A 17712-nucleotide genomic window follows, 5' to 3' on the forward strand; every position below is an offset into this window, starting at 1 on the left:
TGGACTTCTGCAGTGTATTCCAAATTGTTTAGCTTCATCTAAGAGCTTAACTTTCCCCTGCTTTGCTAGGTGAGGCCACAGTCCCCAACAGGAACATGGGTATGAGTCTGAGGAAGGTAGACTGAAAAAGCATTTTCCTTCGGAGGAAAGCTTCCAAAAGTTTTTATAGAAGATCTATCTCCCAGTACTACAGCCAAGCTTGTTTGTTGAAGTTCCAGTCTGAACCATCATGTTGGCTTTTAATTTAGGGAGATCAAGTTCTTGCACATCGGCTGACCCATGTCAGCCCTGAGAAAACTGTGCTAGAATAAATGTTTTACTGCTTTGAGAGGCTCAGAACATGCACATAATTCCTGCAGGTAGACTAATATATGCTGTCACTTATTGAGCTGTGATAAATGTCCTATATCTGAGTACCTCAGACCCATTTTAAAAAGTTTTAACTGGGTGAAGCAAATAAGCCATTTGTAAGTCTCACCTCTTTCAAGATTCTTGATCGAAGGTTTAAATCTGGGTCCTAGGAAAGAGATTAATGCTTGCCAATGCCTCGCAAAGCTCAATGAAATCAGTCCAGGACGTGAACGACAGCTACCTGCTCCCACAAAAGCAAATACCTGTTAATGGTTGCTGTATGAATCAGAAGAACTGTAAAATAGACATGAAAAGAAAAATAACTTTCTACGTGCCCTCCTCCTACAACCTAGCAGTACAAAATAAACTTGATTCATGTTAAAACAATAGAGAGTGGATGTATACACAAGATGTTTGGGCTTGACGTTTTTAGTAATAGCATTTAAAAGGCATTTTGCTGAGAAGAAATGGCCAATTATGGGGAACTTCCTCTGGGAAAATTACATACAACATATATTGCACGTGCAGTTAAGGAACGTGTACAACCGTAACAGCCACGTATTTCTCCTCCTATGTTCTATATTTAAAATACCATGTTTGATCCTGGATTTCCTTCACTAGGGTAAGATGTTTCAAGTGTTGCCAGGGTGTATGCCTCGAGACATGACAGAGCACAAGAAAGACGGACAGAAAAGGTTTGGCTCAAACAGAGGCCAAACACTAAATGCAACTAGTGCTTTTTGGGCAGCTGCCCGTGAAGGACCCATAGTCCTTCCAGTAGAAATATAAATCTCTGGAGTTTTAGTAATGTAGCCATAGAACAATAACTGATGAAAAATGTTCCTGCAATGCGTATGGAGGGAGTACAAAGGAAAATGGAGAGCCTCTCTTTGGTGTTAGTTAACTTTCTGTGGCTTGATGAAACAACGTGGGTCACAGGCAGGTGGTCTTCAGTAACAGAGAAGAAGGTAGGGGTGGCCAGAAGGGAGATGCTAACGTATGACAGCTGCTTCCTTTATCAGATTAAAAAAAGGTTTTCAAGACTATGTTTTTCTAGAACTGTGAAATAAGCAACTTAATCACTTCACCCAATTTTCTCCACTGGCTTGCTACTGAAACAGCCAACTTAATTAGCAGGGTAATGATGCTGCATCTTGAATAAGCTTGCAACCAAAATTTTTGCGTTTTGGAAGTGGGCTGCCTACTCCGTCAGCATATACTTGTCATCGCAGGGGGTATCTGGGAGAGCACCAGTCCCCAGAGTGGCTCTGCTCCCCAAGTAGATGTAGGTGAGGGAAATGGGGAGCTGCTTCTTGGCTGAAAATTCAAGACAGAGGAAGACTTGCAGGTAAGAAACCCCCTGGGTGATAAGATCCTGACTGGGTAATCTTTTTATCTGCAGTGGTCGAACAGAAGGGAGATGAGGATCTTGGTGGCATTTGCTATTTTCCATACTGAAAATGCATTAGGGAGCTTAAAGTGGAAGCCTAAAAGGAGCTGGGTGCCAGAGCTGTGGCTTTTTTATTACTGTCTATGCCATAACACTGGAAATAAAATCTTGTCTTCACAAGGGTTTTTATTACTTGAAAGGGTATTAATTTGATTCTAATGGCATCATTTATCGTCCAGGAGGCATGAGGTAGTTGAGCATCTTATTCTGTGGAGAATTGAGGACACGTTCTCCGTTTCTGGGACAGAAGTAAGTCATATTATTTTGTGGTTACTTCCTCTGGGTGACGTCTTGAACTTAAAGCCCAGCTGTGCAATCATGCATCATCTCTTTCATTAGGGCTATTCCTGGTAATAAGATTCCTGCTATCTCTGATTTGCCAATTGTCTTCTGTGTAGATTGCACATTTTGTCTGTAAAACCTCAGAACAAGATGGTAAAAGTGCAGCGGAGTCCTGAGCTATAAATATTACACTAAACCTAAGAAGCTAAACAGTAACAAAAATAACGTAGTGGGTATTTGCCTCGGGAGTTGGGATTTAAATTACAATCAGACCCTTATGCGCTGGGTAAAGCTGTTTCCACTCCCATGTTAAGATAGCTTTGTCCGTATTTCAGAGCGGAGTGGTGACGAAACAACTTTTCCTGCATGGGTTTTGCTACCCGGGTGGTGGTGGGGTGTTTCACAAGTGAACATGGATGCGGGCTGTTAACATTTACAAACATGAGCAAACCAAGCAATATATAATGTGACAAGCAGTTAAAACTCCCCAGTAAAAAGCCCCTTGGAGTTTCAAAACTTGGTAATTATATCTATGCTAAGAAGCTTTTGAGCGGTGCCAAACCTGTGACTGAAGCAGCTGTATTATTGAAAAAAAAAAAAAAAAAGCTTTATAACAATGAAAAGATTCCCCTGTAGTTATGGAAACAATAAAAATGGGATTATCTATAAAGTTGGTGGGATGTTTTTTTGAAACACTCACCATATTTTCACTGTTTGGACTTTCCTGTAATTACAGAACTAAAACAGTAACCTTTGAAACTCCTTTATTATTGAAATATATTTAATACCAGGGTTTAAATGACTATTGGCCATCAGCTGGACCAGAAGATATGACTGCCTTTATAGTTAGAAGACTGTCCTTTGGTTTAAAGCCCTGTTTAAATAAAAACCACTGCTTTGTCACACAGTCTTTTAAAGAAAATGGGACAATACTTGGTTTGTTCCAATCAATCAATCAAGTATTGATTCCATTGGAGGAAAAGGAAGAATAAGGAAAGAAATTTTCTGGCAGTGCTCAACAAAAATGGCCAACATCACTTGGGACTTCTGAATTGGATTATATAAAATGTGGGTGGCTGGGGGAGAACACAGGGAAAAGAAAACAATACAATTGTTTTATGAATAAAAAGCCCCATCCTTGTAAGTGGTCTCTTTAAAAAGAAGCTCTGCATAAACTTAAAAAATGAGCTGAATTGAATACATAGAGGTAAAAAAGAAGAAAACAGAAGAAAAAAATCAGAGGTAAGGTCCAGAGGTAAACTCGAGGCTGGATTCAGCTCGGAAGCTACTGCTTCTGAGAATTCTGACTTCTTATAGATCTAGTGATAAATACCTACAGGAAGAAAATCAAAGCTACCAAATCTAGTGATCACTGGGAAGATACTAGAGTGGTGTGTGACCACAGAGAGTAAGAACAGCACCCAAATGCAGAGTTTGTTTTGTATCTTCTAGCTTGCATAATGCTACCCAAGAGGAGAGCAGGAACAGGGTCAGGAAGCTGAGCATGCCTAAAATATCCTTCTAATTAATTCAACACAATCTTACTATGTTTTGGTAGGTGAATCCAGGTGAGAGTATAACAGCGTGCTCACGATAGCAGAATAAAACCAAAGTTTGGTATTTTGGTGCCTCTGGGAAGATTAAATAATTCTAAAAATAACTTTCTATATATTTTATATATGGTACATTCTTTATTTGGCATATAACAAAAAGATGAAAGTCTGACTATTTGTACGTGACTCTTTACAATTAACTGGACAAGTCTCTAGAGTATGGATCATGTGATAAAGCTATTTTAGTTATTGGCAGAAGGGAATATGTTTTCGACTAAGCACAGTGTGGTATAATCTGTATTCTGTACTTAGTAGCCACACCAGGAGTTCTGTTCCTGTTGCTTGTCAGCTTGTAGAATTAAATGGACAGAAAGCGGCGCAGACATGTACAGTAAAGACAACCTTCTTCACCAAGAGAAGAAACTAATAACAAACCCCTGAAAATGAAGCACTGTGTCTTCATTTCAGAAGGATGCAAACTCATATCCCAAAGGATAGTATGGCAAGAAAGCTAGTGACATTAATACATAGTTAAAGTTGCTCTTTTCTCATAACTGAGATGTACTTTTCCTTAGATCTAAGAATGTTCAGGTGGTGTTGGTTTAAAGCAGGTCGTGGCATGAGTATCTGAAGTAATTATTACTGTCTGAAAAGTTTAATTCACTTCTTCACGATAAAAGAGCATTTAACATATGTTGATTGCTTTTTTTTCTCTGCTCCCCCCTCCTCCACTTCTACTAATAGCGAAACTCACAAGTTTTGGTCATGTAGGGATCTCATGGCACCAAAGGAGATAAGAAAAATTAAACGGAGTCTTTAAAGATCATTTGAAGCCAAGTGATAGAAGGGAGGCATTGAGAACAGAGAGCAGATGTCTTCCCTCAAAGAGTCAGGAGGTAAGCTCTGAGCCAGCCTGGTCCAAGCGTCATTGAGGGAGCTTTGAACTTGACTTTTTTGTATTCCCAGTTTAGCTTAATTTATTGGCTTTTTCCTCAACCTGTCGGTTGTCATATTGTTAGCCAGTGTTGAAGCTGTAAGGGAACAGAAGTGGTTTAATAATGTTGAATCACGTGATAGTAGTTAGAGAGATTTTAAGTACATTGCTTGACAAATTTAGTTACAAAGAGGTCTCAGAACAACCGATAGATCACAACTAAATTTCATTGGATTCCAGTTAGCAGTGAGAAACACGCTGAGTATAGAGGCTATTGATTCAGCCCTCAGCTTAGTTTTAATATCCAGAGCTGTGGAAACATGTGAAGAAAACTTTTGTACGTGCTTGGTTATTTTGGTCAGTGTTTTGCTTACATCCTTAAAGAATAACAAAGCACTAACTACACTTTAGTGATAAGACCTATTCCTAGATGCTTGTTGAAGGCACCACCAAATTAATGTAACATGCCCTCGTGTTTGACACATTTTGAGGGGTCATTGGGGTTTTGCTTCAACGTACACTCTTATTTATAATTTAAGTGACGTCTGTTTGTTTCCTTTTTGCCATTACGGATTTGGGTTCAGAAGACCAGTGCTATGTAGGAATTGCTGTGCATATCCCATTCACACAGGAACATCTGACTCTGGAAAAAATTAAACTATTACTTACAGCTGCAGCATTACAAATCTTTGGATAACTGATGGCAGGAATAGGGGAATGAGAAGGCAGAAAGAGGTGCTTTGTTACTACAGAATCTTGGCCACATCGCATAAACTGTGGTCATGGAACAGGAAGCTTGTTTCCTGCTTCCATTCTGCACCCCATAAATCTGCACTGGGATTATTTTATCTAAAATTAAAAAATATATATACTTCAAACAGTTTTTTTCCTTAGTATTTTTCAGAGTAAGCAAAAGGCAAACTTCTGTTTTCAATACCAATGTACAAACCAGCACTATAAAATCTGGGTCATGTTTTGAGGTGGTGTGCATAATTCTAGTTGCTTTCAACTCTGAAGGCAGAAAGTGGTCCAGCACGGATGCTGATAAGAGTAACAAGATTCATATTTGCATCCTTTTTATCTTCTACGGAAAGGACTTTACTTCAATGAGCTCATTTTATTTGCTAAAAGGAAAGCAGCATTTGGAAAACTGTAGCATATATTTCATGGCTGCTTAAAAAGTCTCCAGCTGTGTTTCAGTCAACTGTAGGCCTGTGGGGAGAGCCTATTCCACACAGCCTAGCACAGGATTTCCTTAGGGCTATTATGTCTAAGCTCCGACACTGGATTTTTGGTTGCTGTTTACCCTGTGTCATACTTGAAATGTAGAAAATATGACTTCAGATTGCTGTGTAATAACTGAGGGAGAGGATGTGACTTGTTTAAATGCACACTATAGCCTGGAAATACATTTATCTCTTGGTGAGATCTTATTGTGATTAGACATTATGACCTAGGATACCGGATTTAAGTGATGTGCAGCATTGTCTATTTTGCTTAGTCATTCCCTTACAGTGCTGGAAGGAAGGTGCCAAAGCCTTCCATCACAGTTGGTGCACATCGTACTGAGCCTGGTGCATGTAGTACTGAGCCTCCTGCATGGCGCTGTGCTGGCAGGAATAAAGAACCACAGACTTGGGGGGATCCTCTGGAATTGGTGCAAACCTGCAGTTGTTGCTAAAGGCAGGAAAGGGTTGGTATGAGTAGACAAAGCATGGTGAAAGGAGTACAAACCTTAAACTGCCTGACATTTCCTTGGGCCACGAGTTGGTGTTCGTTTTCAGGTGTGATGCAGTAAGCTAGTCTCTAAACCAGAGGGGAAGAAGAAGAAAAAGTCAGACGTATGAAGTGGGATTATGTCTGCAGTCCCCAGTCTACAAAGGGGAAGTGTGAACTTTATTTAAAACAGTAACTTAAATCTTTAATATCACTGTCATGTGCCTTTAACTCGGTCACAGAGAGCAAGCTTCTTGTAAGCCCCTTGATATTAGCATTTAATCTAAGAAGCGACAGCAGAAAGTTTATGCAAATACTGAGTCCAAATATTTAGCAAGAGCGTATGGAAAAGAACACCACGAACAGGACTTACATCCCCTGAAATTCACACTTCTGATGTTAGTGCTGAAATGGGGTTGGCTAGACCCCGTGGGAGAAGAAGGAGGTGCTGACTGTATCCCTGCTCGTCTCCCTTGTCTGCCCACTGCCGTGCCATTTGGATCATATGCAGATTTTGGTTTACCAGGAACTTTCAACTAACCTAAGGACTTCACATTAGACTAAGTGCATGCTTTGAGCCATGATTTAGGGTATATTATACGGTATTACGGTAGTCACTTCGACGTAATATAATAGCACTTTGCCATATTTCTCATGAGGGGCCTGAAGAACTGCTATCTGCAGGAGCTGTAAAAATAAAAATTTGCGAACACTGCCAAATGAATGAAGGTTCTTTTTTGACTGTTTTTGGCTTCTGCATCCCACTGTCAGTAAGCTTGTGCAAGCTGGCAAAAGCCTGTTGGGGTAGTACGCATTATTCAATGATACTTAGGTACTGTTAGAAAATAAATTTGTAAACACACAGAAATGGAAAGAACTGAAGGGCTAATAAAATAGCCAGAAATGAAACCTAGACGTTATGTGTGACATAAGTGAGATGCAGGGCAAGAGGGGTTCCCACTTTGGGGTGCCTTTCTGATGGGAACATTAAGAGGTGACTGTAGTGTTTTGGAAACAAGGCATTTATCCCTTAGGGACTGCCAGGGCCATGCAAGGGGGATGTGCCCTACCCAGATAAAGGGTGAGATGCTATTTTCTGCTTAATTCTCTGTGTAGTGGTGTTTTGGTGTTTAAGAGCCTCAATGTCCTGCTGGAGCATTGCATAACTCTAGCTGTAGGAAAGGAAAGCCTTAGAGCTAGCTATAAGTCTGATTTTAGATTGGGTCATAAAATGATGGCCATGGGAGGGGACAAAGACAAAAACTGATGCTGTATAGCAGCGAGGAGTTCTACTTTCTAACCTAGAGGTTTTAAGGCCATAGATAAGAATTTAAAATGACAGCAATGGTAAAATTTATATGATCAGTGAACCTGGGTCCTGTGCCATTCTGAACTGATAAATTAGGAAAAGTATGGGGGAATGAATTGTAAGGAAATAAATGCATTTTTCACATGGAAACGAGGTTCCTTTTAAATAGAGTTAATAATAATATTACACATAAACATAAGTGAAGTTAAAAAAAGCTATTAAGCTTTCATTGTCAAATCCTTTACTGTTATGAAAATCATTCGAATTAGTTTTTTTTTTAATTCAGTGCCTTCTTATTATACTACTGCTTTTAACAAGATGGTCACAAATTGTTACTCCTTGGGATTTTGCTTTATTCAGTGCATGGAGCATGTATATTATGGGTAAAATGGGTTTATGCGGTGAAGGATGCTGCTACTTAGCACCCTGGCTCACTTACAGCAGTACAGAAGCAAGAGGCTAGATGATGAGACCACAGGCAGTGCCCATACTATAGGAGTTAGGAGTGCTTCTTGATTTCCAGATCTATTTCAGCACCTTTGTCTCTCTAGAATATAAAGTTTCAAGCATTCTGGTCTTAGTGATGAATACAATGGAAGGATCTGCATTGATTCTATCCTCTGCAAAAGGTTGGAGTAATTCCATTAAATAGATAAGGACATGTGTTTGACAGAGGAATTCAAACACTGAGTGGCTGCTGTTAAAGATAAAATGCTGGGCTAAATGGAACCTATTGCTCTGACCCAGTGAAGCATTCCTTCTGTCCTTGCTGGATGCTCATTAAGTGAACAAAGGCACTCCTGAACCCAGGGCTATGCTGGGGGCACATCCTGCCTCCCAGCACATGGATGTAGTTTTTAGAGATGGGTGCAGTGCTACGACAGCAGCTCTGAATTAACTTTGTACATAAGTCTGTAACACTCCCATGTAGAGTGATAAAGCGTGCTTGGGGCTTTGTTTAGGTAGAGCAGCATGAAGACCATCAGTTCAAGCTGAAAATGAAGATACCATGGTTTGTATGTCTTTTGTTAAGGACAAGATCTTAGCAATCAGATCAGTTGCATGCATCAAAAATCAGTTTATAAAATGATTATAGTGCTCTCTGGAAAGCTAATTTCTCTCTAGAAAGTAGAACAGGATGCAGTAATTCTGCCTCAAAACCCCAACCCATCAGACAGTTGGATCCAAAAGGTCACTCATAAGTAATAAGTTTGGGGAGCAAGAAAAATAAACTGCCAACTTCGATCCAGCGTTTCATTTCATAGCAACATTTCATGACATTTTATTAGCATTTCACTTACTTCTTTAAAGGTCCCACGCACATTCATAAATTTATAGATAATATAGGCAGGCACGAGTATCATGGAAGATAATGCTATTCCCCAGCCAATGCGATTTGCCCAGAGAGGGAAGGTGTAGTCATCGTAGGTCAGAGGTTTGAAATTTATAATGCTGACTATCACAACAAACTAGGGAAGAGAAAATAACACGCATCATTGTTTTGAGACATGAAGCTTGGCTGGAAAACAGATCTCATGTGTTTGCTTAGGCAGCTACCCTAAGGAATATTTCAACCCAGCTTTACCATTTACCTTCATCCTATTTATAGTGTGTCTCGTACTGCTTAAACCGTTGATGTTTTTGATGCATTTACTAATATTAACAGTTGTTTCCTTTCAGCTACTTTGGCCATGGAGTATTTGATATTTTGGTGGGAAGTTCAGGTGGTTGTCTGCCACTGTCTCACTTAAACTAGTGTTAGAGATATTAAAATAAAGATTCTGCAGTCGAGAAAGACCTATTCAGGATCTTTGTTTCCCAGAGGCATTAGGTCTCATTTCCGTAGGAGTTCTGTACCCATTTCCCAATGAGAAGCATGTTGTAAACTCCAGCACAATACAGCTACTGAGTAAAGGTCGTGCTGCCTTAAGGCCTGGAAAATAAAGTTTTTTTTTTTTTTTTTTTTTTTTAACCTCCTGGTGCTACCCTATCCAGTACTGGAGGTAGGAAGGAAAGAGCAAGGTACCACCCTATTTGCTTCTTGTTATTTCCATATGGGTTGCAGAATTCTGTATTTGATTCTCTGGACCTGTATGTTCTGCTCCACGTAGCAATGCCAAATTGTAGTATTTTGAGCTTAGGATTTCGAAGGCTACGTGTGCAAGGAGAGTAATGGTGTGGGTTAAAGGAAATCGACAGTGAAATCATTAGACAAATACTGATTTCCTTTAGAGGTTTTCTTGCCATGATGTACACAGCAGCAGTTAGCATAGAGGAAAGACTTCAAGGGGATGTTTCCTAACACCAGATATCTGGATGACCCCAACTTGCCTTGCTTGTGGAGAATTGTGTTTACTGCTAGGAACTGCTGTAATACATTACCTGTCACCAACGGGGACTACCTCTGTTAGGCGAATACAGGATTGTTAAAGAAATAATTGAACCGAAGTCCGACAATTGTATAGCCTTTTCTGTATTATCCTAAACTACATGCATCACAAAACTATATCAGATTTTTATTTGCATAGAAGTATTGCTTTAAGAATGCACAGCTTTTATGCTATTAAGTCTTCTAAAATCATAGCAAGGTCCAATATCCATATTATTCATCCTGACCTTTTGATTTACAAATAAGCATAGGAGAAGATCCCAATATAAAACTGTAGTTTTGTTCTGAATCTAACCTTTACACAAAGCAGTGCTCACTCTTTGGGATTTTTTTCCCCAAATGAAAAACACAAGTGCTTTACTACAGATCAGGCAGCTTACAAGGTACATTTAATACATGTTTGGTGTTTCACATAATTACTCGGTATAATTGTATGCTACTTACTCTAAGCTGTCATTCTACCATTTGGGCATTATGGGGTCCTCCAGTAAAAAATGAATTACCAGTGGGAGATGTGCTCTAATAAATGTGATACAAATGCAATGATTTTTAATCAAGTAATGTCCTTGAGGATGTTGTTGCAATTTCTGGGTTCAGAGACAAAGCACACAGGTGAAAGGTTATGTCTCAAGAGGTGGTATACATAGTATACGCTTTGAGAGAAAGGGACAAGGTAAATCTAGTAGTAAGTAAAAACTTCTAAAATGCCTTCGTGAACTGCTAGATATAATTAGTAGCACATGGTGTTGAGCTGTTGGTATGATACTGGAAGACTGAAAGACCTGCAGCAGCCAGAGATCAGGTTGGGAAGAAAAAAGTATATACGGTTGTGTCTATGGTACTATTGCAGTGATGGAATCAACACATTCACATTGAAATTCAGGCTTTTTTTTAAAAAATCAGTCAAAACAAAACAAAGCACAATATATAATGTATACTGATTCTTTTCAATTGCTTTTCACATTTTGTACTAAAGGGGAAAAAAATCCTTCCTGGGTAAATCACTGCATAAATATTTCCAAGTCTTGGCAGAAACATCTGCTGGATGCTGTTGGATTTGGACTAGGCAGCCATCCTAGTATGCTGCTAATTCAGTGCATGAAGGCAAAGTCTGTATTAGTTGTCTTGAAGAAAAATATCTGCAATCCTCAACAACCGGAGCATCTGGAAACACTGCCCAGTGCACATCTTTGTGGAAAGGCAGAGAGCTTTTATTTACAGTTTGATTTGGCAACTAATAACATCAAGGTGAGTAAGCCTTGGAGCTGCAGATCAAATGCACAGTAACAAGCAGCAGATCCAGATTACAGAGAAGTGGATTGAATGTGGTTTATCTGTAACCACGGAACCCCAGCGGGAGTCTGCAGAACATCTAATTACTGGAATTAGGAAAGGTTGACCTGGGATTTGGTTGCTGTAATTAAGTGTGAATTTTTCTTTTAATATTTTATTCTAAATGAATAATTTTATGGCTCCAAGGTAAAGATCGAAGTCTTTAGATCTGACTGCTGTTTACACAGGTACATGGGTACATGTAGTCTGTGCATGATATGTTTTTTTTTTCCATTGTCAGGTCTAGGTAACAAAGATGTGTGCTTGTATAAGGCAGGTATATAATGATGCTTCCATTAAGTAATTTTGATTTCTGTGAGAAGGGGCATGGTGCATTCCAAATAATGTGTCTGATCTGATTTGGTATAAAATGGTGACCTTTAGTTCATGAAGTCGTTCTTTGTTTTTCACTTTCATTAACTATTTTATACAGTTTTCAGGCCTTCTAAATTAAACTTTCTTTGAATTACCCTATTATTCCTGTTTCAAAGATGAGGCCAGCCACAGGATGTTGCAGTTTTTAAACTCAAATCCGTATCAGCTGAAATGAGAATGGTGAGGGATGGTGAACCTGATGCATTCTGATATACTTTACGTAATTTTATTCCCTATAGATAGCAAAGCTTTAGTAGTAAGGGCATTTCACCATTGATGAGTTCAGCTAAGTCATAGACAGACTTGGCCTTTCTCTCCAGCACACTCTTATCCCTGGCTAGGTTATTTTCCCAACAGAAAGATTTTTGTTTAATGCTTGGGAGGATGCTGGGAAGACACTGTCTGAAGCCATGCTTTGTGTTCCCTAACAAAAGCTATTTCCTTTACATCTTGAAGAAGTGAAGGAACAGAAGATGATCTCTGCCACAATTAGCTTCTCCTTCGCAACGAAAATATTTTATACAAAATACTCCCTATGATATTGAAGGAGAAAAGAATTAAATAGGAGTGCCTTCTAGTCATCCTGGCAACACTGGGCATAACAAAGACTACCTTGCTCGATACCTTGATACTCGATGGCATATTCTAGGAAAGGCATACTAGCATTCTTTTGATGATGAAATAATTGTCAACACTTACCAATAGAAAAGCAGGGCTAACAAATTTCCAGCACAATCTCCAGTAGAGGCCTGGCTTGAAGCCCATCATTTGTTGGATGTCTTCACTGAATCTGTCCACACCTAGAAGGGATGTGGACATCAGACCGGCATAAATCTAAAATGATGAGGTGTTGGTATATCCCAAAACATGTGGTCTTCTTTCAGAAAGACTTCCGAATCAGAAAAAATACAAGATAAAATTGATCTCCTTTCAATGAGTAGGTGCATCTTTGATATTGCTATATCCAAGAATTAAATACCTGTGAGCACATAATGTCTGTTGCAAATAGCTTTACCATTGGAAAGGGGCACTTAACAAATACCTAGCATTTAATTTGTGAACTGGATGTACAGTTCTTGTAATAATTGACTATTGTAACCTAACCACTCAGCAGTATTATGAGTATATTAAAGGAAAACCCAAACCCTTACACAAACTCTGATAATGAGATAGATTCATGATTCCTAAATTTACAAAGGAGGCTGTATTTGTTTTGCTTAGTGGCATGCTTCACTTATCTTTCAACGTTTCATTAATTACCACAGAACATTCATTATATTTATGACAAATGTCATTTCATCTTTCATCACCTATATAAGGAATGGGGTAGATGCTTCTTCTGCTCAGTGTAAATGCATACAAAATAAACTAGGAAGGTGCTGCTGGTCTGTTTTAGAGTATCCTCTGTGAGTTTGTGAATTACTCTACGATCTAGAATTTTCTGAAATTGTTATCTCTATGCATCTAAATATTCAGTAATATCATACAGCTTTTGTGGATACCCTAGAAGATAAATGATCTGTTCATGTGAGTAAAAACCATGAGTAGTCAGAACTTCTACCTATTGCAATAGTTAAGGCAGCAGAGGATACCAAGAAAATCATTAAATGAAGACAGATCAAAAATTAGTCTTGCTCATTATACCAGAAATGTATAATACGGATTTAGAAACAGGGGTGACTTGTTTGCTTGCTTAGTATCAAGACCTTGATATTAGTAATATACAATATTTCCATTGTATTTTCCATTCCCATTTGTATATTAAGCATGCGAGAAATAGCGTATGAGGCTTTCCTTGCCAGCAAAGCTATATAATGCTACTCCATTCAAATCACTGAAGTTAGCTATCTATAGTGGGATTTACTGCACCACAGTGTAGAGAAATGTAGGTCACAGACAAAAATTCTCAGCAGCTTGATCAGAGGGAAGAAGAGCTGTAAGTAACTGCTTATCAGTCTTTAGTGTTTCTTGCATCCGTGTAGTCTGAGACTTTTCACGTGTGTTGGTACTTAGTACCTCTGACAGTCTAAGTACTAATAGCTATAAATTGGAATGGTAAATGGAGATCTTATTTTGGACAAATAAAATGCAAATAGTTGTGGTAGAAATCTCCTCCTGCAGGCAACACAGAAAGGAAGATCTCCTGACTTTGCAGACTCCCATTCAGAAATGCTCTCTAGAGAGTGACTTCAGAACTGGAATAGTTCATTCAACACAGGCCAAAGCAAAAACCACAAATTTGCCACCCTAGGTTACTCACTGTTACAGAACGGGTATGTCCTGAGGAAGGAAGAAATGACGTTTCGCTCAGCCCCTCCTAATTCCTTATGGGTTTTACAGGTTTACGTAAGTGTTCTGCACTCCATGTCTGAACACCTTAGCATTGCATGAGTACAGCGGGCTTTCTGTGAGTGGCATTAGCCTCAACCGGTTACAGATTTTGAGTAGTTTACAAAGGCATTTCCATGCTTTGCAGTAATGGATTTTATAATGGGGTGATTATTGCTGATATCAAAAAGTGGGAAAAATATTTCTTCAGAGTTGTCTTTGAAGAAGGAAACAGTCTCTAACTGCATGCCTTAAGGATACTGGCTCAGAGATAAGTAGTTCTCTCTAGCTCCATCTGTCTGGGCAGACTGCTGGTTTGTAGTTGATAATTCTGTTTAATGTTTTCAATAAGTTTGATTTTAATCCTGAACCCAATAGGTAAACAGCAAAAAGGCAGCTTTTTGCAGCACGTTTGTTAGAGATGCTGTATAGTTTGTCGTAATTGTTCCTCTTCATGTGGATCCATTCAGTAGTGTTTATTTAATTTAAATAATTAGGACAGCTCAAGTTTGCCCTTTGCATGGAGCCAAGGAAATGTATTTACAAGGTCTGGACACTTGAATGTGAACTTTGATTCTGCTCCCCCTTCCCCCAGTATTACATACAGGTGAAGCAAAGTAGCCAAATTTAAGAAAGGATCTGTAAATGCTCTTTGAATTTAATCTGATTCTATTTGCAGTGCCTTCTGTGAACTTTAAAGTGACTGAATTTCAACTGCTGTGAATACGGAGAGTGAAATTTATCATTGTGCAGAAGGTCAAAGGACTAGATAACCATGAATAAAAGTTTTGCAGATGGCAGACAGATGTACCCACAGCTCAAACAGTGCTTTGTGTTCAATATCTACTGAAAAAAAGGGATAAACAGTCCATGTTCTCAGACTGCTTTTTCAACAGCATGCTTTTTGGGTGCTATACATCTTCAAATAACCATTCAAAGAATCAACCTGTGAAGTAGAATGTAGCTACAGCTATATATGACAGTACTTGTAGGGCTTTTGTTTCTTTTGCAGTTTTTGAAAGCATTTACACTATTCTTTTGTGATTCTGTAGGATAACATAGGCAACTCAGTAGAATAAACCTAAACAGGGTGATTTCTTCAGTCATAAGACGGAACTGGTACCACAAACCAAACTCCTGATTACTTGCTGGAGACCTGGTGTCAAGTATAGAAATAACTTCCTTGCTTTTTCAGTGAAAAACAAGATAGATGTATGTACAATTTGTGACCAGGCCCCATAGTTAAATACACTAAAGAGAATTTAAGTGTAGTTTCTGAACTAATACACTATGTAGCTGCCTGGGAATGTCTCCACTGCAGTTGCCTATTAAACAGCGTAGAAAACTTGGCCCATTCTCCATGTACATAGTATCGGGGTGTCAAGGGAATTAACATGCGAAAATTCAGATTAGGTGGAAGTTGAAAAGTAGATTTAACTATAAATGCAAGTTATCCTCCTAACATTAGGACAGGATGTTTTCTTCCATCTTGGCGATGCAGAGATCTGAGTTCAGACAGAATTGAAGTACATGTTGACAATACCTCCTGCACTCCCTGTGTGCTAGACCTCTAAGTCATTTGGCTATACAGGCTTAAGAACCGTGCATTTGTGCAGAGGTGAAACTCTTGACTGGCCATGGCTGAAATATTTTATGGGCATGTTCCCAGAAAGTAGTGTTATAGCTACAACAACCATTTGGAGACCTAGAGGCATTTCTTGTATGTGGTGTTTTCCACTCCTGTCTTGTTTAACTCTGTATGCCTATGTGATGTGTAGTATTCTTTCATAAGCTTGGATTCTTATTTTTTACTTTGGAAAGTAAAAATTAATAATAATGCCCTGAATGCCATATATTTGATTTAAATGAATCCAAGAAATCAAGTGAACTACACTGAAATAAAAAAGTAGTAAGAAAAAGGAGTTTTGAATCAACTTAGCCTATTCTATGCTAAATTCGCTTTCCATGTAAATGCTACTTTTTGCTTCTTCATATTAGTAACTGTCCAGTTACAGAAGTATAAGGGATAACACAGTTTGCATGCAAATGAAGGGTTGGAGTAACATTGCTTCGTTGAACCATCCTGTATTTTGGCCCATGGGAATTACAGTAAGTCACAGAATCATTGAATTGTTCATGCGCGAGGAGTTCCTGAGAGGTCTCCGGTTCAACCTCCTGCACAAAGCAAGGCTAGCACAGCTTAGAACAGCTTTCTCATTGCTTTGTCCAGTTCTGACCAATCTGTTGCAGTATGTAATTATCTTTACGTAGAAAAAAAAATCTCCTTTCAACTTGATCATTGTCTTCTGTTCTCCTACTGTGTACCTCAGTGAAAAGCCTGGCTCCTTCTTTGATAACCTCTGGATTTGGGTCAGAGGGAGAGGTGTCTGGCTTTTCTTAAAATATGCAGCAGAGGAATGGTGTCAGTGTTGCATAAAGGCAAAACAGTGAGTCACAACCCAAATGGATCCATATGTTAAAACAAACTTGCTTCCCCTTCTCCCTTACATGTTCAGGTGTACTTTGCAGGAAGAAACTTCCCAGTAAGTGGGCGTAAGTATAATTTGAACTAAATCTAAAAATTGCCACATTTTTGGTCTGTGCCAAAATGTCATGCTTGCCTTCAGGCTGGCTTAATGTTCTGCTGGGTCATTAAGGCAGCTGGGGTCTATCAGGAAAAAGGTAGACAAGACCATGCCAGATTGAATCAGTCAAAGCAGTTTAAATAGCACCTGGGGCTGTAATAAGTTCTTCTTTATAAAGCAGCAGGTCATTCTGTGTCAGTAGAAGCATCTGTCAGCTGCTTAAGACAATGAATAGATGGTTTCTTGATTATGAGGAGGCAGGAGGGAGAAGGGAAAGGATGATGAAGGGCAGTAGTTGGAACAGTTAAGGTCTGGCTAAGCTTGGTTTAGACTGAACTGCATCCAAAGCCTAGCTGTTGTAAAGCACAGTAAATCCTGTTTTAATAGGGGCAGATAATAACTTGCCTTTACTAACCAAAGAATACTTTCATGCCTCTGCTTCCAAGCTGAGCTAACTCTTTTGCATTCAGCTTTTACAGGGATTAAAAACCTCTGAAAATCTAGTGCGTCTACATGTTTTGAGAGCAGCATATGAGCTGCTTACTAATTCTGTCATCCAACATCAGCATGGCGTTGTTTAAAGCTAAAAGCCTTTTCTTTAGTAGGCTGAACAGCTTTACATGTGAATGCCATTCTTTCACCTCATGTGCTCATCACTAGCTTTTAATTGAGAGAATGACTAGAAGAATGTGGTGGCGTAGTACAGGTGGGATAAATTACTGACTGAGGGAGGTAAATGGCAGTAAGGATGATGATGGCTGAAACCTTCTGAATCATGTCAACTGTAAGCATAATTTTTAAATAGGAAAGATAATGTCCTTTAGGGATAGAACAGCCTTATTGGGAATCAGGGCAGCTACTTCCATACAGACTTCAGTGGGTAAAAAAAGTAATGTTGGCTACTGTGACTTTTGAACCCCAATAACAATGAAGAGAAGAGCTGTGGCAAACCGGGAAGTATGACATGAGAATTAAGGGGAGATCAGGAGGAAAAATAACAGCTCAAGAAAGTTGATTAATCTAGCAGCCAGCAATTTCACATATCAAAGATAACTTGGACTGCTGCGGTGAGGTGACTTGTGTAAGATCTAAGATTTTCAGTCCTAGA

The 17712-nt window shown here is 39.1% G+C and overlaps 1 protein-coding gene across 1 annotated transcript in view; it reads right to left on the minus strand.

Annotated features, from left to right (window-relative positions):
• Window positions 1–4643: 4643 nt before the first annotated feature.
• Window positions 4644–17712, minus strand: part of SLC6A2 (solute carrier family 6 member 2) — a 66809-nt gene continuing 53740 nt past the window's right edge. Inside the window, exons 12-15 of the mRNA XM_035543435.1 lie at window positions 12391–12491; window positions 8897–9064; window positions 6305–6376; window positions 4644–4667 (exon numbers count right to left, since the gene is read on the minus strand). Of these exons, the coding sequence (XP_035399328.1) occupies window positions 4644–4667; window positions 6305–6376; window positions 8897–9064; window positions 12391–12491 (365 nt within the window). The remainder of the gene's footprint in view (window positions 4668–6304; window positions 6377–8896; window positions 9065–12390; window positions 12492–17712) is intronic.

Source organism: Cygnus atratus, chromosome 12 (genome assembly GCF_013377495.2).
Source record: "Cygnus atratus isolate AKBS03 ecotype Queensland, Australia chromosome 12, CAtr_DNAZoo_HiC_assembly, whole genome shotgun sequence".
NCBI lineage: Eukaryota > Metazoa > Chordata > Aves > Anseriformes > Anatidae > Cygnus > Cygnus atratus.